At 52.1% G+C, this 20,958-nt stretch overlaps 1 protein-coding gene across 5 annotated transcripts in view; it reads right to left on the bottom strand.

Annotated features, from left to right (window-relative positions):
* RAP1GAP2 (RAP1 GTPase activating protein 2) overlaps positions 1 to 20,958 on the bottom strand; it is a 224,809-nt gene that overhangs the window by 187,503 nt on the left and 16,348 nt on the right. For 3 of the 5 annotated variants that reach the window (XR_010838343.1, XM_067022130.1, XM_067022131.1), the window contains one exon: positions 17,582 to 17,698. Coding sequence is in view for 2 of the 5 variants with exons in the window: in XM_067022130.1 (XP_066878231.1) it covers positions 17,582 to 17,698 (117 nt within the window). In the remaining 3 variants the exon portion in view is untranslated. Of the gene's footprint in view, positions 1 to 13,355; positions 13,535 to 17,581; positions 17,699 to 20,958 lie in introns of those variants that run through there. The other 2 variants (XR_010838344.1, XM_067022132.1) reach the window with 1 other exon arrangement.

Consider the following 20,958-nt stretch of genomic DNA (forward strand, 5'->3'; position numbering starts at 1 on the left):
CATTACCGGAGCTGTTATATGTACCATCTATTATGATTCCACACCCTCCCTCGGTCCCACACAGCTTCCAGCTGCCCCTTCTCTGACCCCTCTTCTTCTGGGTGGAGGTGGGCAGCGAGGAGTCCATGGCTCTCTGGGAAGGACTGCAAGTCAAGAGAAAAGAGAAGCATGCTGTGTGCCAGGCCCAGCCCTCCTGCCCCACCAAGCACGGCCCAGCTTCCTCCCAAACCTCAGCTGACTCAGCATGTGGGCAGTCAGGGTGGAGATAAGGGCAAGCTATGGGGCCAGGGGGGCCAGGGGCAGCGCTGTGACTGTGAGTTGACTACGGGTCAGCACTGATCTTTCAATCTCACAACCACCTCTGAGATAGCACCACTTTATCCCCATTTTACAGATGGTGACACTGAGGCACAGAGAGGTTAAGGAACCTGCGTGATGGTGGCAGAGCCAGGTCTGACTCCAGAGCCCAAGTTCTCAGCCACTGTTCTGTACAATGATCTGCATCATCAGACCAAACCTTCCCCACTGACTCTGGAACCTACAGAAATGCCCAGTTCACGCAACGCCCATTTTACAGATGGGGAAACGAAGGCCCTGAAAGCAAAGCTCAGCTCAAAAGCCAGAAAAGAACAACAGTGAAGCAGGAAAGAGCACGTGCCCGCATCCTTCTCCCCTGAGGTTGCTCCTTGCCCTTCCACAGAGGAAGGGCCCACTTTGGGTCACCAAGTCACAATGCCCTAGCTTCCCTGGTGGAGGCCTGTGGGTATTTCTGGTCCAGTCGAGGGAGCAAGTACCAACCACAGCCCCAACCCCGGGACAGAGCTCCAGGGAACCCACCCAGTTCTCTGGATTTTAGAGAAACACGGAGCGGAGAAAGCTGGCTGGGATCAGAGGAGGAGAGGCAGCCCAGGGCCCTGCCAGGAGCCCCTCCATCATATCTGCAGTCCCTTGGGGGCAGGAGGGAAGGGAGAGACAGTGTGGTTTCCTCCACTTCAGCAGCTCTGTCCTCACAGCCACCAGCAGGAGGTAAAAGATGCAACAAGCTCCCTTCCCAGGCATGGGGATGAGGCAGTTACAGGAAGCTGAGGAAACAGATGTCCTGAGAGAAGCAGGCACTAGATCATTCAGCCTGGATCCTCCTCCACTCCAGACGACATAAGCTGGCATCAGTACCGACCCCGTAAGGCTCAGCTCTCCTCCTATCTCGACCACTGAATCACCTTGAGCAGGTCACGTGCTCTTTGGAGGCTTCAGTTGACCTTGCCTCAAAGGGGAGGCTAGATTAGCCTCTGCTTCCTTTATAAACCAGGTGAGGACAAAGCACAGTGGCAGAGAAGGACACTCTGATCTCCAGGAAAACAGGGTGCCATGGTATTCAGAGCCAGCAGACGCACACTGGTTGGGAATCTACACCTTGGGATGGAGATACGATGACATCTCACATCTGCATTGTGATTTACAGTGCCCTGATCACTTCCCCCCTCACGCCATCTCAAGGGCCAGACTGAATTTCCCATTGCACAAGTTCTGAAAAGCAAGATGATGACCAAAAAAATTACAAGAGAAGCGCTTGTGAAAACTCAGTTCCAAGAGCAGGACCCCAACATATGACAGTTGGGCAATTTATTCTGATTTGTTTGGTAACACCGTCTACCAAGAGAACTCCCAGCAACACGTGGCTGTGAACTAAAGAAGCTGCAACCTGTACCATTATTTTAAATTATTTTTAAATAATAATAAAGTATTTTTACCCATCAGATAAGTTAAAAAAAAACAACCTTGATAATGGTGTGAGGACGTAAGGAAACAGGCACCCCACCATTAGTGTGTAGATATTTGGCGAGATCTATTAAAATATTAAGTGCACATACTGTTTGTGCCAACACTTCTGTTTTTAGAGATTCATCCGGGGAACTCCCTGGCGGTCCAGTGGTTAGGACTCTGTGCTTTCACTACCAAGGGCCCGGGTTCAATCCCTGGTTGGGGAACTAAGATCCCACAATTCTCGTGGCACGGCCAAAAAAAAAGAAGAAGAAAAAGAGATTTATCCTACTGATAAACTCATACAAGCTGACAAGATCTATGCACACAGATGTTAACTATATCGTTGTTTATAAAAGCAAATACAATTAGTAACACAAATAACCATCATTTCATGATATTGTGGAAGAAGCATACAATGGAATACTGTGTAGCCATTGAAAAGAAGGAGGTAGGATTTATACGTGTTACTACATAAAGATATCCTAAAAACTAAAAAAGCAACAAATAGGGGCTTCCCTGGCAGCGCAGTGGTTGAGAATCCGCCTGCCAATGCAGGGGACACGGGTTCAATCCCTGGTCCAGGAAGATCCCACATGCCGCAGAGCAACTAAGCCCATGTGCCACAACTACTGAGCCTGTGCTCTAGAGCCTGTAAGCCACAACTACTGAGCCCGCGTGCCGCAACTACTGAAGCCCGCGCGCCTAGAGTCCATGCTCGGCAACAAGAGAAGCTACTGCAATGAAGCCCGTGCACTGCCATGAAGAGTAGCCCCCGCTCGCCACAACTAGAGAAAGCCCTCGTGCGGCAATGAAGACCCAACACAGCCAAAAATAAACAAATAAAATAAATAAATTTATTTTAGAAATTAAAAACAAAAAGACACAGAACAGGGACTTCCCTGGTGGTCCAGTGGTTAAGAATCTGCCTTCCAGGGCTTCCCTGGTGGTGCAGTGGTTGAGAGTCCACCTGCCGATGCAGGGGACACAGGTTCGTGCCCCAGCCTGGGAAGATCCCACATGCCGTGGAGCGGCTGGGCCCGTGAGCCATGGCCACTGAGCCTGCGCGTCCAGAGCCTGTGCTCTGCAAAGGGAGAGGCCACAACAGTGAGAGGCCCGCATACCACAAAAAAAAAAAAAAAAAATCTGCCTTCCAATGCAGGGGACTTGGGTTCGACCCCTGGTTGGGGATCTAAGATCCCACATGCCACGGGGCAACTAAGCCCGCACGCTGCAACTACTGAGCCCGAGCACCTCAACTAGAGAGCCCACATGCTGCAACTTAGACCCAACGCAGCCAAAAATAAATAAATAAATAATTTTTTAAAAAAGACAGAACAGCTCATATAATAGGATCCCATTAGTTTAAACAAATATGTAAATTCTTACATATGCCTAGACAATTTCTGGAAGGAAACATAAGCAATGGCCCAAGACTGGTTACCTCTGAAGAATGGGACTGGAACTGGAAATCCGAGGGGAAGAAACTTTACACTTTATGTCCTCCTGTGCCGCTTGATTTTTTTTTTTTTTTTTTTTACCAAGAACATGTTATAATTTAAAGAAAAAGTGTTAAACAGATGGTTTGCTAAGAAGAAGAAGAAAGAAGATGAAGAAGAAGAGGAGGAGGGGAGGGCTGGAAGCTACAAAAGCTCATTTCTTTAAAACCTTCTTAAACTATTTAGAGCTCAAACTGACTGCTGATTCCAGTCCTGAGATCACCTCTTCTACCCTGAAGGTAAGTCTGTCTTGCCCCAGAGAGGTAGAACCCAGGTCTCTCTCTCTCTCTCAGTATCTGACTCCAGATGGTTCTTCCATCCACTCTGGTTGGGTTTTTTTGTTTGTTTTGTTTTGTTTTTTGGCTGCGCCACTCGTCTTGTGGGATCTTAGTTCCCTGACTAGGGATTGAACCCGGGCCCTCGGCATTGAGAGCACAGAGTCCTAACTGCTGGACCACCAGGGAATTCCCCATCCACTCTGCTTTTAAGCATAGTTTGTCTTTCCATCTTAAGTAAGAAAACCCCAAGGAGACCAATATACCACTTTGCTGGGGGAAATTTGACAGTTCACGGCAGAATCATTACCTTCATTCCAAGAAGCTTCTAGAGTGCAGATCATGGCCAGTTCGGGGATCTGGGTGTTGGTTTTACATGGGTATGTCAAGCCTGTGGAAATCCATCAACCTGCACACTTACAACCTGTGCACTTCTCTGTATGTATATTATGCTTCAATAGGAAGGGTTTTTTTAATATGCATACCTTTTGACCTAGAAATCCCAAGGGGAAAATATCAGAGCCGTGTGCCAGGTTGTACTTTTGAGGGTCTCCAGCTCATTGTTGTCATAACTATGAAATGCTGGGAACAATCTAAATTTCCAACAGGAAGAGTAGGTTAGAGAAAGACAACATCTCTCAGCAATACAGTTCATCTCAGCCAACCAACCACAGATAGAAAATATTCGGGAAAAAAATTTCCATAAAATTCCAAAAAGCAAAACCGGAATTTGCCATGCTGGCAACTATTTACGTAGCATTTACATTGTATTAGGTATTATAAGTAATCTAGACATGATTTAAAGTATAAGGGAGACCTAAGTGACCATCAACATATGAATGGATAAAGACAAAGACGATGTGGTATATGTATACAATCGAATACTACTCGGCCATAAAAAACAATGACATTTTGCCATTTGCAACAACTTGGTGGACCCGGGAAGGTATTACACTTAGTGAAACAAGTCAGAGAAAGACTGTTATCATTTATATTTCAAATCTAAAAATGAAACAAAGGAATGAATATAACAAAACAGAAACAGACTCACAGATATAGAGAAGAAACCAGTAGATACCAGTGGGGAGAGGGAAGGTGGTGGGGGACAAGATAGGGGTAGGGAATTAAGAGGTACAAACTATATTTTATAATAAATTTAAATGGAGTATAATCTTAAATTATTTTTTAATTAAAAAAATTAAGTATAAGGGAGAATGGCATAGGTTATATGCAAATTCTACACCATTTTATATAAGGGACTTGAGCATCACAGGATTTTGGTATACGGGAGGGGAGCGGGGTGGGGGACAGTCCCATTAGCAATCTCGCAAGGATACTGAGGGACGACTGCATATGTGATGCCAGGGCAAACAAGGTACAGTAAGTCTCTGAATAGAATGCAACAGGCTAACTAATAAGCTCAGGACTATATTGTTCAGGAGGTGAGATTGATTTTTTCTTCTTTGTGTTTTCCTGAACTTTCTAAGTTTTCTGAAATAAGCAGGTTTTGCTTTTATAATTAGAAAAACACAATAAATGCTATTTAAAATAACGACAGGGCTTCCCTGGTGGCACAGTGGTTGAGAATCCGCCTGCCGATGCGGGGGACGCGGGTTCGTGCCCCGGTCCAGGAAGATCCCACATGCCGCGGAGCGGCTGGGCCCGTGAGCCATGGCCGCTGAGCCTGCGCGTCCGGAGCCTGTGCTTCGCAACGGGAGAGGCCACAACAGTGAGAGGCCCGCATATCACAAAAAAATGAAATAAAATAAAATTAAATAAATAAATAAATAAAATAAAATAACGACAAATAAAAGGAAGTAAAAGGAGGCAAGAAAGGGGACAGGACCAGCGTTATAAAATAGTGGTTCTCACATGCTCCACGTGTGAGAACCACCTGGGGCTTGAATAGCATGGGTTCAAACCCCAGCCCTGCTACTCGCAAGCAGTGTGAACTTGGGCAAGTTCCTCAACCTCTCTGTGCCTCAGACCAGACTCCCCATCTATAAAATGGGGATACTAATGGTACCTACCTCATAGGGCTGTTGGGAGGGGTATAGGAGTTAATACGTGTTAAGCCTTCAGAGCGGTGTCTGGCACAGATCTATAGACCTGTTAGCCAGTGCAATGGCTAAAGTTCGGATCCCATCGTTCTGGGGTGGGGTCGTGGAATCTGCATCTTTAACAAACTCCCCAGATGACTCTAATCCAGTGAGAAACACTGGAATGAAGTCCACTAGGATACTCCCATTATCTTTGGTGGCCAAGGAGTTATCTGTAGGAAAGCGTCGGCACTAGGAGCTGTCTAAAGGAGATCACAAAGCCAGCTCTCCGCTCTCCCCCAGTCAGCTATGTCACTCCCCACCCTCCCCTACTACTGCAGAGCCTCACCTGGATACTTCCCTCCCCAGATGCGAGAGAAGGTAGGTGTCGGCGCCCTCTACAGGCAAGTCTGGGTAGTGCAAGGAGGAAAAGGGGGCATCTTCTTGATTGTATTTCTAGGGTGGCAGCCATACTGCCCCCTGGCAAAAGGGATTGAGGGATGGAGGAATTCTCTGTATGGCAAGAGATAAGCAACAACCACCTGGTGTCAGAGCACGTGGGTTCCAGCCCTGATTCTGACGTTAAATGTGGCTGTGGGGAAATCGCTTAAACTCCCTCCGCCTCACTTTGTTCATCTATAAAGAATAACTGCCAACATTTCTAGAGTATTTCCCATGAACCAGTTATGCCATGATTTTACTTCATTTAATCCTTACCATAACCATGTCCTCCATCCTGGTGAGGAAACGGAGCCTCAGAAAGGTTAAGAGGGACTTCCCTGGTGGCACAGTGGTTGGGAGTCCGCCTGCCGATGCAGGGGACGCGGGATTTTGCCCTGGTCCGGGAAGGCTGGGCCCGTGAGCCATGGCCGTTGAGCCTGCGCGTCCGGAGCCTGTGCTCCGCAACGGGAGAGGCCACAACAGTGAGAGGCCCGCGTACCGCAAAAAAAACAAAAGAAACGTTAAGAGATGTGCCCAAGGTCACAGGGCTGGCAGGCGGCAGCAGCAGAATTCAAACCCAGAGCCTCTGCTTTTAACAATTCTGCCATTTCTATAGAGAATGAGGGCAGTGCTGGATGTGAGATACAGCCAGGCTGGGCTCCAGCAAACCCCTAGATTTTCCCTGGCTCCCTGCCAATGCCCAGCTGAGGAGTACCCCAACCTGGGCCAGGACAAGGAAACCCTGAGATTCCTCCCCGGGTCTGGCAAGCCAAGCTGGGGAGTCATTCTTCTCGCAGATGAACAGTGACTCAGACGGAGGCGGGCAGGGGGGACAGAGAAAAGGAGGGAGCTACACAGATAAAACGGCCTGCACCTCAAACACAGCATGGTCACTTATCCTGACTTCCCCGGATAAAGATGGGGGTCTTCGTGGGATCTGTGCCTCCAGACCCAGAGGAATCCTGCTGGAGCCCCAGCTTCATGGCATCTCCACCAACCCTGCCCCTTGCCCCTTCGAAGGGAGCAGGGCTGACTTAGAATCACATAATAAAAGGAGACAGAAAAGGCCTTTTCCACTCAGGGTCCCCTCTTCTTTCCCCATCACCGGCCCCACCCTCAGAAGGACTCTGCACAGGTAGGTGCCTCCTGTATTACATGAGAGTTGGGGGTGGAACTGGGGCTGGAACCTGCAGCTCGGTGAATACCTGTACCAATGCCTTACCTGAGGCCAAGGGGATCTGTGGGTAGAAGTGTAGTCACCGCTAAATAACCCAATGAGTACGAAATAACCCAATACATACTGATGGTGTTCCCACTTTATAGATGGAGAAATTGGGGCACAGAGAGACTAAGTAATTTGCTCAAGGTCACACTCCAAAGAAGTGGCTGTGGCAGACTGTATTTTCCAAAGATGGCCCCACCATCCCATAATATATCCCCATTCCACATGCTCTTCTTACCCTGTGACATTAACACCCCTCCATTAAGCGGTGGGGTACACGTTCCCCCCTCTTGGATCCTGGTGGATCTGTGACTCTGGCAGAAGTGAAGCTGCATCATTTCCAAGGCCAGGTAAGAAAAGGTGAAATAGCTTCTGTCTGGCCCTTTCTTGCCCCTAATCCAGCCAGCACACTGTGAGGAAGCCCAAACTAGCACACAGAGGGGGCACACAGAGAGGCGTGTGTGGCGAGGAACTAAGACCTCATGCCAACAGCCGGCACCAAATGCCAGACATGTGAGCAACTGAGCCTTCAGACAATCCCAGCCTCTGGACTTTGAGCCACCCCAGAAGACAATGGCAGAGCAGATACAAGTATCCCCACAAGCCCTGCCCAAATTGCAGATTCCTGAGCAAAATAAACATCACTGTTGTTTCAGGCCATTAGCTTCTGGACGGTTTATTATGCAGCATCAGATAACCAGAACAGTGAACCAAGCGAGCTGACTCCAGAGCTGTGCTCCCGGCCACCCTGCAGTGGTCCCTGCTGTGAAAGACAATGTAGAGAAGGGGTACAGAGCTTAGGTCTGGAGTCAGACATACCTTCATGTATTCAATCATTCATCAAATGTTTATCACATGCCTACTTTGTTCCAGGCTCTCTGCTAGTGCTGAGGGTATTTCAGTGAACAAGACAGACAAATCCCTGGGGGGACTAGGGGTGGAGAGGTGGAGGACAAGAGAGGGATAACTTTACAACAGGTATTTACAATAGGGTGATGTGATCCAAAGGGGAGTGGGGGGTGGGTGGGGAGCTCTGTTTAGAGGGGATGATCTGAGTCGGCCTCTCTGAAGGAGAGACTGCAAGGACGAGATGAGTGCAGCTTTGTGAAGAGTGGAGGGCACAGCAACAAGTGTCAAGAATAGACCCAGATTCATGTCCTGGCTCCACTACTTACTAGCTGTGTGACCTTGTGGAAGTGACCCAGCCTCTCTGAGCCTCCACTTCCTCATAAGATGGGGATGCTTTCATAACCCACCTCATAGGATTGTTCTGAGGAGCCAATGAGCTAATACATGTATCTTGTGAGTTTAGGGCCTGGCACAGGAAGAGCTCCGTAAATTTAAATGATTATGCTGAGGCCAAGGCTGCCGGTGGGATGCCTGGAGCCTCAGAGACCATTCTGCTCCCCATCAGAAACAGCAAGGCATGGCTACAAGGGAAGACAATATGGACAGTGGAGGTGGGGGAGCCTTCCCACCGCTGCACTGGTGCCCAAGGCTCTGAGGACGGGTGAAGCGGAAGGGGGTGCACACACCTCCCTGAAGATGCTGACACATAGCCTGGCTTCTGCCACCCGCTGCAGCCATCCTGACTCATCTCCTCCCCCCAGGGCTCACCCACCCATCACCCTCAGCTCAGAGCTTGAAGGATGGGGCTGGAGATTGGACTGGTTGTCTCTCCCCAGGCCCCACCTGAACAGCAGTGGGCACCCACACAGCCAGTGGGGGAGAAGCAATTTCCTCAAGGCAGAGGGAGGGACAGGGACAGGAATCCCGGAAAGAGGGCAGAGCTGGGCAGGGCAGAAGACTCAGGGGCCTCAGGGGCCCAGGAAATCCTGCTGGGTAAAATATCACCAGCCATCAGACCTGCACACCCTCAAGGACCCTAGAGAGTGCCAGATAGTGGCCAATTCACATACCCAGAAAAAAGCAAACGAATAAGCCAGGGCACACCACAATGCACACAGAGACATGCTCAGAGGACCACAGGCAGCCACACAGAGATGTGCAGACACAGTGATCCAGCAACACGCCCTCCAGGGACCCAGGTGTACAGATGTGCACACACGCACAGGTGTACCTCACTGTGTACAGATGTGCACACACGCACAGGTGTACCTCACTGTGTACAGATGTGCACACACGCACAGGTGTACCTCACTGTGCCTGACTGCCTGTCACTCCCCTCCAGCTCTTGCTTGCTACCAGTCATCTAATTCGCAGGGTCCCCCAGGTGCCCATGCCTGATGCCATCTGCTGACCCAGACTTGGCAGGGCCCAGCTAGCACACCCAGCCTGACCCAGGAAGGAGGCTGACAGCCCTGGATCTGAACGGGGGAAGGGGGTGGAACACCAGCCAGCCCGGAGAGCAGGGGCAAGTTCAGAACTCAAACCAGGTCTCAGGCCAGGCTCCCCAGAGCACAGTCCTTGCCTTGGTGTCCCACCTGCCTTGGGAGCCCCAATGGCCACTTTGCATCTTGAGAAGACAGAGTGGAATCTCTTTCTAACTTATCTATAAGGCCTAAAGCGTGGTGGCAAACACAGTAAAAAAAAAAAAAAAAAAAAAAAAAAAAAAAAAAAAAAAAACAATAACAACAACAAAAAGAAAGTGTAGCATGGCAGACTGAGATCAGACATGATCCAGAACTTCTCACTAGAGAAGCACCAAAGCATTGAAAAAGGTGTGGTCAAGAAGAGAGTGTCATCTGGCTCTTTAAAAGGGGAGGAGGGGGTTTCCCTTCCCTGGTGGCGCAGTGGTTGAGAATCTGCCTGCCGATGCAGGGGACATGGGTTCAATCCCTGGTCAGGGAACTAAGATCCTGCATGCCGCAGCATGGCCAAATAAAAGAAAATTTAAAAAAAAATAAAAAGGGAGGAGATGGATAGGCTGGCATTACTGATTCTTTTTTTTTTACTAAACTTATTAAAAACAAAAGGAGTCCCAAATTACAGAAGTCAGAGGAGTCTTTAAATGACTGTGAATGTTGCAACCGCCCAGCCTACGCTGGGTGTGACCTTGCCTGAAGGCAGAAGGATGGACCCCATGACCTTTGTATTGCCAGCCTGAGCTGCCCCTGCATAAGCAAGAGGCAGCTGGACACCGTCCCCACTGTACGACCTCCCCCTGGGGCGGGCCACGTTGCCCAGAGATGGGAGAGGATAGGAAGACAAGGGTCACCGCGGTACCATGGCAACGGGTCTTGGCAGAGGTACATCCTCGCCTTCTCCAATCACAGCTCACAAGGGGACCCAAGTATTTGCCGACAGCACCTCACCTGCCAACGTGGGTTGTGGCCCAGGAGGAGCAGGTAGATGCACTGGATAAAGGAAAAGGAGGGAGCTTATAGGTGCTGTACCCTGAAATAAGATACCTGCCCCGGCTTATGCCCTAGGGCCCCCCCAACTAATCCTCAACCAGTGCCATCCCTTCCCTCACACCACCTCGTCGCTCTCCCACCGGCCCAGCCTGTCGCTGCCACTCCAGACACCCCCCCAATCCTCGACTCACCCCACAACCCAGGTTCTGCCATCATTCTGGGCCACTCTCTGCCAACTCGCTCTCCCCTCCCTTCCTGTTCATTTTCTCTCGCCCTCCCCCACCCCTGTGCCTTGTCTTCCCCACTGACTGTGGCCCAGACCAGTGCCCACGACATCTGCCAGCTCCAAACGCCAGCATCTGCCCTCTCGCCACCCGTCCTTCAAATACCTGCTTCCGAGCTGCCCGTTCCCCTCGCCCCCCCTGCCCGCCCTCCAGGCTCCCATGTCCTCCAGGGGACAGAGCCCAAGGAAAGGCACATATGAGCAGCTGGCATTGCCGTCTCCAATCCACAGAATGCAAAGCAGAGCCATTCAGGGGTTCTGAGAGACTGGGCCACAGCTCCAGGAGGAGATGACCAGGTCAGGTGTCTGGCCCCTAAGCCCAAGAGTCTCTGACTAGGAGGGGGGTCTTTAGAGGTCACCTAATCCGGCCCCCTCCTCCACTTAAGTGAATGAATATCTGGGCCACCCAGAAGGTGCTGTCTTCCCAAATATACAGAAATATTCCATCCACCGGGCTCTCGCTATGGACCCATCACCATGTTCAAGCATTTAGTAGTATTTTATTTAATACCCATAACCCCCAGATAAGGAAACTGAGGCTCAGAGAAGATAGGAAATTTGCCCAAGGTCACGCAGTGTCGGACACCTCAGGGCGTACTTCAGACCCTCTCAGTCCCACTTCCTACCCCAGCGACTTCTGCAATGACCGGTTCCCTGCAGGCTTTGAGAGCAGCCACATGGCAATGCTTCTTCGAGGACCCAGCGGGCCCGTCTCTGAAGCCGCAGTGCGGGGTGCCCGAACAAACCCACTGGTACCTCACACGTGCAGCCAGGAAGCATGTGGGAGTTAACGTCCCCGGACGGAAAAGAGCTGATGGATGAACACGTCCCTGTTTCTCTTCCCAACAGGGCAGTCCTGAAACGCATTCCTTAAGGCTTCTCAGGAGACCTCCCAGGACAGAGCGGTAGTAAGATTAAAAAGAACGCATCCTCGGGTTCTGCTTTGGGGGAACACAGGTGGAAACACAGACAGTGGTGGAGCTGAGATTCAACCCCGGTCTGCTCTGCGGCTGCCACCACCATCCATGCTGGGGTCCCCTTCCCTCGAGGTTCAAGTCATTCTGAACCACAGTGGCTCAGCCACACTTGATCCAGACAGGATGATGGGCGGCGTGGGGACGGGATGCCTGCAGCAGCAAGGTCATCTTCTCTGGAACTGAGGCCACCTCCCGACAAATCGCCTAACAGCCTGGGCTGAGCGGGCTGAGCGGGGTTCCCAGTTAGCTGTGCCCTGGCCCTACTCAACTTTAGCATCTGTCTCTGCCCAGAGATTTGGTGACTCTAAGTCCCCCATCCCATCCAATCCTCCCCACACCCTGCTCCCCGCCCTCCATTCCTCAACATCTTAGAAAGGAGGGGGAACCCGAGGTAGTTTCTGGAAGCCTGGGCAGCCAGATCTAGAACATACCCAACCCGCCCCACACTTAGAAAATCCAACACACTCGCTGGGAGATGAGGGCAGAGCTTCCCCCAACTCCTGCCCAGGTCTCAAAGATGTGCTGGAACTTTCCAGGGGGAAAACACTGCTGGGGGCCTCACATGCCCTGAGTCACTCCCAGCCTCCCAGCCCCAGGCAGCTGGGAGCTCTCTGTTTACTTCTCACTCTGCAGCAGGAAGAACGGGGCGGGGCGGTGCCTTCTCCCCTCTCCATGGGAAACTGAGGCGCGTGGGGCTTAAGGGACAGCCCCACGGTCACAAAGCATGAAAAGAACCAGAGGGCCCTGGCGCCCAGCCCAGGACAACCCTATTATTCCCTATGGAGGCTGCCCCGATGGGGGCCACTCAGCAGAGGCAGATCCCCGCCTTCAGAGCCCAAACCCCACTTGCATATAAATGCCCTTTGGTTTGTTAAGAAGGCTGTAGAGGAGCTATAGAAAACAGAGGAGGAGGAAGAAAGATGTGCTCCTCAACCAGCTCCGGGTCAGGACACCCAGCGTGCCCTGGACCCCCACCCAAGGCAGGCATCCCACGCTCATCCACCCAGGGCCTCCAGAAATGAGCATCAGGCTGATCCTGGCCCGGCCCCAAGGGTCCACAAAGGCCTCTCACACAGCACCCCACCATCCTAGCTCCCCTCCGTGCAACAGGCAAAGGTTGGCGCGGGCATGGGGTGGGGTTTATGTCCTTTCGGAAAAAAACAAACCAACCCAGCCTAGCTACAGGGTCCTCCTGGGGGTCCTGGCTTTTTCCTTTCACCACCACCTGTAAACACCCCACCTCGGAGCTCCACCTCGGTCAGCTACACACTCCATACAGGATGTGTGTGCGCCATGACCCACCCGTAGGGATGTCTGAGGACAGTCACCCCCCCTCCCAAACAACCCATTCCGCCGAACTGCTCCGTGGAATCGCAGAGCAGGGCTCACACGCGTCCACACGAGCTGATTTCTCTTTGCGAACACCTGCATTTGCACTCACAACATACACCCCAATTCCACCCTGGGTTCAGTCCCAACCAGGACTCGCGTCCTGATCCCTGCTGACTACGGGATTACCACCCAGCTCCGAATCCGCTGACCTTCTGTGAAGCCGGCGCCCGGGGCTCACTCCTCGACGTGGACGGAATGGCAACAGTCTGTCGCGGCGGCTCTCTCGGCCCGTGTGCCCGCGGCGGCGGCGTCCCCCTTCATCCGGCGGCGAGCCCCCTCCTCCTCGGCGACGGGCTGCCCTGGCCGCCCGCCCCGCCGCGCGCACCGTCACCGCGGCGCGCACGCGCGCACCCCGGCCGCGGCTCGCCGGGCACAAAGCGGCTCCCCCTGCCCGCCGCCGCCACGCGCACACCTGGCAGTCGCGCCCCAGCCGCCGGAGCCGCGCTCGCCGCGGGAAAGCCCGCGCCTGGCCGAGGCGGGGCCCTCCTGCCGCCCTCCGCGACGCCGCCGCCTGGGTCCGCGCCCCGGTTCCAGCAGTGCCCACCCGACTCGCCCCGCGCCGCAGCCGCGTAGCTGCCGGAAAGTGGCGGGGAGACGGAGGGGCGGGCACGAGCGAAAGGAGAGGGCGCCGGGGCGGGGTGGGTGGGGCCGGTACGGCGAGTCCGGGGTGCGGCGCCCGCGGGATGCTCCAGTCGCCGCCGCCAGGGGACTACCCGAGGCGGCTCCTCGGGAACAAAGGCGCGGGGAGGGGCAGGCGCGCCCAAGGGACCCAGGGGAGCGGAGGAGGGGACAGCCTACCGGCCCACAGAAGTTCCTGGAGGACGGGGCCCGGGCCGGTGGGGAACGGAGGTGAGGAAAGATCTGCGGGTCCCTGGTGGATTGAGGAAGACACCGGGCCTCTCGCCAGCTCGGCGTGCGGTGCGGATGGAGGGGGGTTCGGTGCTATCTGGACTTGGAAGTGGGAGGTTTCAGGGACTGCCAGAGTCCTTGAAACTGTCGTCGTCGTCGTCGTCCCCCCCACCGCGCCTTCGACCTGGCGGCCGGGAGCTTTCATTCATTCGCTGCACAGCCATCCTCCCAGCTTTGGCCAAACCAAGGGTGCTCCTGAACTTGAAGGGGTGGAAGGCAGGAAGGGTGCCCTAGGGAGCCTTTGAGACGCTTGAGTCTTCCTCCCTAACCTCCACGGAGGGCGGCCTCTGAATATGGCTTGCACATCTCAGTGATGGGAAGCCCACTCCCTCAGGGGGCAGCCCACGCTGTATTCGGGCAGCTCTAAATGTTAAAAAGCCCTTCATTTAATTGCATGGAAATCTGCATCCTTTCCATCTGCTGGCCATGGCCTCACTCTGCTCTGGCCACAACAGCTTCCCGCTTCTGGAACGTACGTAGGGCCTTGTAACTGCTGTTTCACTTCCCATCTCCTGTGCCCCTCCCCAGCCTTTATTCAACACCCCTCACCAGCACCTTCTCCATATGTCTGCCCCCTGAGTCCTTCAGGACTCAGCTCAAATGTCACCTTCTCAGAGAGGCCATCCACCTCTTCCAAACTCCCCACACACCCACTGGTGTGTCTTTATCTGATGCTCTGTTTCAGTTTGTTCAGCTGAACTCTGATCATCTCAAGATATTCTCTTGTCTATGCGTCTATAGTCTTTCTCTCCCTCTAGAATGTGTGTCCTATGGAGGCAGGACCCTTGTCTTCCTTAAGACAAGGCATCATAACCCCAGGGCCTGACCTGGAGCAGGGTGGAAAGCAAAAAGGAAGGCGGGGTGGCCAACCCACCCTCTGAGTCCCTTCAGCAGCCTAGCCCATCACCCCAAAATGTAACCTGCTCAGCCATTCAAGGGTAACATCAGCATGGTATTAGCAAAAGAATGTGCTCAATCTCTGTCCACAAAATAAATGAGGAAATGATAGAGCATTCCTCTTAGTCTGAGACAAAATAGCAGGACTTTCCTCCTCAGCTCTGGACTCTGCCCTGAGCTCTTGCAGCCCCAAGACTCGAGCATTTTCTTAAAACATGGGGCCATATCCAACCTTCTAGTCAACTGGAACCTCTCAGACAGCTGATCCCCTCAGCCTGCTGCCCAGGTGCAGACAAGATTGGAGGCCAAAACAGACTTCTCCTTTACTTCTGTTAAGCTGTACCTTCTAGACTTAGATCTGGACTCCAAGCCTCCAGGGCACTTCGGGTCCAGCTGTGCCATCTTGTCCGTTGGGACGGTGCCCAGGTTCATGCCATCGGCAATGTCCCCGGCATGCTGTCCACATCCTTCCTCACCAAGTCCCTCGTGAACACACTGAGCAGACTCAGCAAGGGCGGCCCACTCATCAGCCTCCCTAGCTGTGCCCTCCCCCAGCCCACATTCCTCTGTGTCACCTGCAGGCTTTGATGGGAAGAAAAGAACAATGTCTGGCTGAAACTCAGAACCACTGTCTCCTGCTTCACCACCCCCAACCTACCTTCTAGTCTAGAAAACTAATCAGAAAAGCAAATAAGCTTCCCCCAGCAGGATGGGTTCCCAGGGAATTCACTCACTGCTGCTGGTCCCCTATCTCTTTCTTTTCTAAGTACCCCCAAACCATCTCTTTCATAACAGACTCTGAAACCTGACCAGGAATGATGCTAAGCTCACTTATATACGGCTCGTGAACTTATTTCCTCTCTGCAATGATAAAAATTACCTTCGCCATCTCCCACTTGGGGGCCCATGCCTCATTCTCTGAGAGGCAGTGCGCATAGTGGTTGCAAGCACTCCACTTACCCTGCGCCTCAGCTTTGTCATCTGATAAATGGGGAGTAGAGTACCTAGATCATAGCATTGTTATGAAGATTAAATCAATGTATGCCTGCAAATCATTTACAACATGATGCATAATAAACACACAGAAGTTAGTACAACTTTTGTGATATAAGAATAACAGTTGGGGCTTCCCTGGTGGCGCAGCCTGCCGATGCAGGGGACGCGGGTTCGTGCCCCGGTCCGGGAGGGTCCCACGTGCCGCGGAGCGGCTGGGCCCGTGAGCCATGGCCGCTGGGCCAGCGCGTCCGGAGCCTGTGCTCCGCAACGGGAGAGGCCACAGCAGTGAGAGGCCCGCGTACTGCAAAAAAACAGAAAAAAGAAAAAAAAAGAAATCTGCCCTCTAGAGTTTAGGGCATTTGTCTGACCTCCCATTTCCTGAATATCGAGAGTTCCCAGGTGGCCTGAGTCACCTTTCCTGTCACGTCACATCATCATCCAATTAATTCTTCCTCTTTGGGCAGAACTGGATCCAGAATACCTGTCCCCCTTACTGCTTCCTGTACCTTCTGAAATCGTCATTGAGACAAGAGAGAGCACATGCACTGCTCTTAGCTAAACAGGACTCCTGGCAGATGTCTGGGTAGGTGAAGTCTCCCATCATCTCTGAACCTTATTCCTGGGGCCGCTTTGGGGAGATGCGGTAAGAGCGTTGTCCCTGTTCTCTTGCTGGCACTTGGTGTACCCCCAAATGACATCACTTCCATTCTTCTTTTCCACCCCTGGGAGGAAAGACCTGTTCATTCTTGGCTTCAACGGGCCTGCCAATTTAGAAGCTGGTGCAAAGAAGTTTTGATGGGGAAAGTGGGAAGAAAGGTCCTGCCTGGGTCAGGACTAGCAGAAGCCTTGGGAAAGGGGTGTGGCAGCAGCAGGGCTCCTGGGGATATCTCCATCGAGACAGCTAACACGGCTCACGTCTGTCCACAGTGTGCAGAAGGAGTGGGCGGGAAGGAGCCTGGGAGCAGGAAGCCGGGTGCCCCGCACCTGGACTCAGGATCCCAGCTGGGTTCTCTGGCATGGCGGAGGAGAGCGACAAGAAAGGAAGGGCTGGCTCTACCCAGGTCAAAGCAGGGACTGCCCAGCAAATATGCCAGCTGCTCCCCCTCTTAAAGAGGAACCAGTGGGACTTCCCTGGCGGTCCAGTGGTTAAGACTCTGCGCTTCCACTGCAGGGGGCACAGGTTCTATCCCTGGTCTGGGAATTAAGATTCCCACATGCCTCATGGTGCGGCCAAAAATATAAAACAAGAGGAACCAGCTGATGATCTCCAGGCATCATTTCACTTGAGATTCATGATCTTTCTGATAGAAGGCAGGGAAAATATGATCATACCCATTTTACGGAGGAGAAAGCAAAGGCAATGACTTGCCTCAAATCACTCAGTGCATTCTAGGCTGGACAAGCACGCCGGCTGACTGACAGACTCTTTCAAAGACCCTGGAAGGCCTCTCTGCCACTGACGGCCGTGGTTCCCCACTGGGAGTTTATGGACCAGTGTGGGGCTGGCTGCATAATAATACCAACTGGAGAGGCCTGGAGGAAGGATGAGAGTAAGGGCAGTGGGTCCCCTTACCTGGAGGGAGACTCAAGGTCAGCACGGCTGAGGATGCGATGCTGCTGGGGGCTGTAGAGCCACTGGAAGGCTGTCAGTGTCCTCTCCTCAATTCGGAACCGCCCTTCCTGCACATACCTGCAGGCAAGACAGGAGAGAGTGAGGAGGTGGGCAGGCAGGGCTCTGCAGGGATCCTTTGGGAGTTGGCCCTACTTGCTAGAAAATGATAGATGAGAGGTACCTGTCCCCAAATATACGCCCTGCTCATCTGCCAGAAAGCCCTGTTTCCAGAGAGCCGCAGTTAAAATTCCCTGAAGAAGAGGCAGCTACAGGGAGCAGGTTTCAACTCAATAGATGGAAAAACTTTTTACAAGTTAGTTGTCTGGGACTTCCCTGGTGGCGCAGTGGTTAAGAATCTGCCTGCCAAGGCAGGGGACACGGTTTCGATCCCTGATTCAGGGAGATCCCACAGCCAGGGAGCAACTAAGCCCGTGCGCCACAACTACTGAAGCCCACGCGCCTAGTGTCCGTGCTCTGCAACAAGAGAAGCCACCGCGATGAGAAGCCCACACACCACAACAAAGAGTAGCCCCCGCTCGCCGCAACTAGAGAAAGCCCACGCACAGCAATGATGACCCAATGCAGCCAAAAATAAATAAACAAAATAAATAAATTTATTTTTAAAAAGTTAGTTGTCTGAAGTTGAAAGGAGTCATTTGGAAGGAGTGAGTTCCCTGTCACCAGAGGTATGTAAGCAGAGGCTGGGCAGGGGATTCAAGCATCAGACAAGTGTCCATTCTCCAAGCCCTTTATAAGACTGAGACATTGGATTTCTTGAGTTCACAGCAGGAGAAAGTCTGCTCTGGAGTGGGGGTCATGAGTCAGATGTCAGGATTAGATCTTCCAGAACCTCAAGGGTCACTCACAGAGTCCCAGCCACCCTCTGGATCGACAATCAGCCCAGAGCAAGGATCGGGGAAGCTGAACTGGGCAAGGTGAACACGAAAGGATCTCACCCACCCTGGCCACCCATTCCTGGTAGAATCATAAATCTGTCCATTAATTCAGTATTTATTGAGTGCCCACGACAATGAGCAAAAGATACATAATCGCTGCCATCCTGGAGTTTACAGTTTTGTGGGGAGAGAAGCCATCAAATAATCACATGAACAATATATCATTTTAAACAGGCCCTCTCATACATTGCCAGTGGGATTGTCAATTGGCACAAGCCCTCTGCTGGATAGCCTGACAGCATCTGTCTAAATTATACATGTAATTCCTCTGTAATCCAACGATCCCCCTTCAGAGAATTTATCTACAGATTCTAGCATGTTGGACAAGGTAATCCGTGGCACTATTTATAATGACAAAAGACAGGGAATGGCCCAAGCACCCATCAGCAGGGGGTTGGTTAAATAAATTATGGTGCATCCATACAGTAAAACAGTGTGCAGACATAAAAAGTGTTTAAGGGACTTCCCTTGTGGCGCAGTGGTTAAGAATCTGCCTGCCAGTGCAGGGGACACGGGTTCGAGCCCTGGTCCGGGAAGATCCCACGTGCCGGGGAGCAACTAAGCCCATGAGCTACAACTACTGAGCCTGTGTGCCACAACTACTGAAACCTGGACGCCTAGAGCCCGTGCTCCGCAACAAGAGAAGCCACCGCAATGAGAAGCCTGCACACCGCAATGAAGAGTAGCCCCCGCTTGCTGCAACTGGAGAAAGCCCGGGCGCAGCAACGAAGACCCAACGCAACCAAAAATGAATAAATAAAATAAAATAAATTTATATATAAAAAACAAAAACAATGTATCCTGGAGCACTTTGCATGATAGCACACAGAGAATGCCCTCAAGTAAAACACTCCACTCCCTGCACTCTCTCCTCCAAGCTGCACATCAAACCCCTCAGAACTGGTGGATCCCATTTTAGAGATGAGGAAGAAGAGGCTCAGGGGACGGAAGTGAACTTGTCCAAGGTCACACATGCAGGAAGCAACAGAGGCAGGCCTTCTTTGCACCTTCAGCCCCTGGCATCCAGTCCCCTCCGTGCACACACACACATCCTTTCCTCCTCCATACCAGCCCCCACTTCCCAACACAGATCTTGTCAGCTCCTCCCCTGCCCAAAAAGGTTAGTGGTTTCCCACCACATGTCAACTGTCCTCCAAACAGCTCACCTGAGAGGTCTAATTCTTCCCCACTTTGCTCCCCACCAGCCTTTCCCACCATTACATGCCTCCCCCCACCCCCGCCCACATTCACGCATACAGACCCCTGCATTCCCCATCTGTTTGTCTTTCTCCAAAGATGCCCCGCCTTTTCTTACCTCGGAGCCTTTGCTCAGGCTGTGCTCAGTTCTCAGCCGCCCTCCCTCCATCTGCCTCTTGCCCTACCCCACCCCAACTGCTCAAACCACACTGCCTCTAAAAATCTGTCCCCACGCCCCCAGCCAGCATCCAAAGTTGCTCCAAGGTTCCAGGGATGCTTTGCTTAACCTTGATCACAACGTTGCTCTCTGCCCGCGTGAGTTATTTATGTGCCTGTTTGTCTCCCTGCTAGAGTGCAAAGACTGTGTCCGATCATCTCTGAAATCCCTGCCACACCCTCACTCAGCACCCTGTTCTACTGAGCCAGTTTCCATAAAAATCACAACAGCCACAGTGATCAACTCACTACGTTCTTGGGCAGTTTCTTCCACAGAATGCTCTGACACAGATGATCTCCATTAATGAATCCAATTTGTTAACTTAGTAAGTGTATTTGCTGCACTGCACTTCATTAAATATAGGAAAAATAGAACACCATCCATCCCCAAATATCTTCCCTGTTAATCTATTTTGTACCTGAAATTCTATTGAACAGTACACAGAAGATTAAATACTGCAAAGGGTCAACCTTGTAAGGCACGAGCAACCATTAAAACTTCAGCAAGGGGTTTCCCTGGTGGCACAGTGGTTAAGAATCCACCTGGCAATGCAAGGGACACAGGTTCGAGCCCTGATCCGGGAAGATCCCACATGCCGTGGAGCAACTAAGCCATGCACCACAACTGCTGAGCCTGTGCTCTAGAGCCCGTGTGCCACAACTACTGAAGCCCTTGTGCCTAGACCCCGTGCTCTGCAACAGGAGAAGCCACTGCAATGAGAAGCCCGCGCACCACAATGAAGAGTGGCCCCTGCTCGCCGCAACTAGAGAAAGCCCGCGCACAGAAACGAAGACCCAATGCAGCCAAAAATTTTTTTAAATTAAAAAAAAAAAAAAAACATTTTAGCAAGGACCAGCTTCTCAGATTATCCCTGGAAAAGTGGGCATCAAGACCTGGGCATAGTCAGGGACATTTTGAAAGAAATGAGAAAAGGGAGGGGGGAGGGGTAGAAGCTGCTCATAGTAAGA

This window comes from Kogia breviceps, chromosome 19 (genome assembly GCF_026419965.1).
Source record: "Kogia breviceps isolate mKogBre1 chromosome 19, mKogBre1 haplotype 1, whole genome shotgun sequence".
Classification (NCBI taxonomy): Eukaryota; Metazoa; Chordata; class Mammalia; order Artiodactyla; family Physeteridae; genus Kogia; species Kogia breviceps.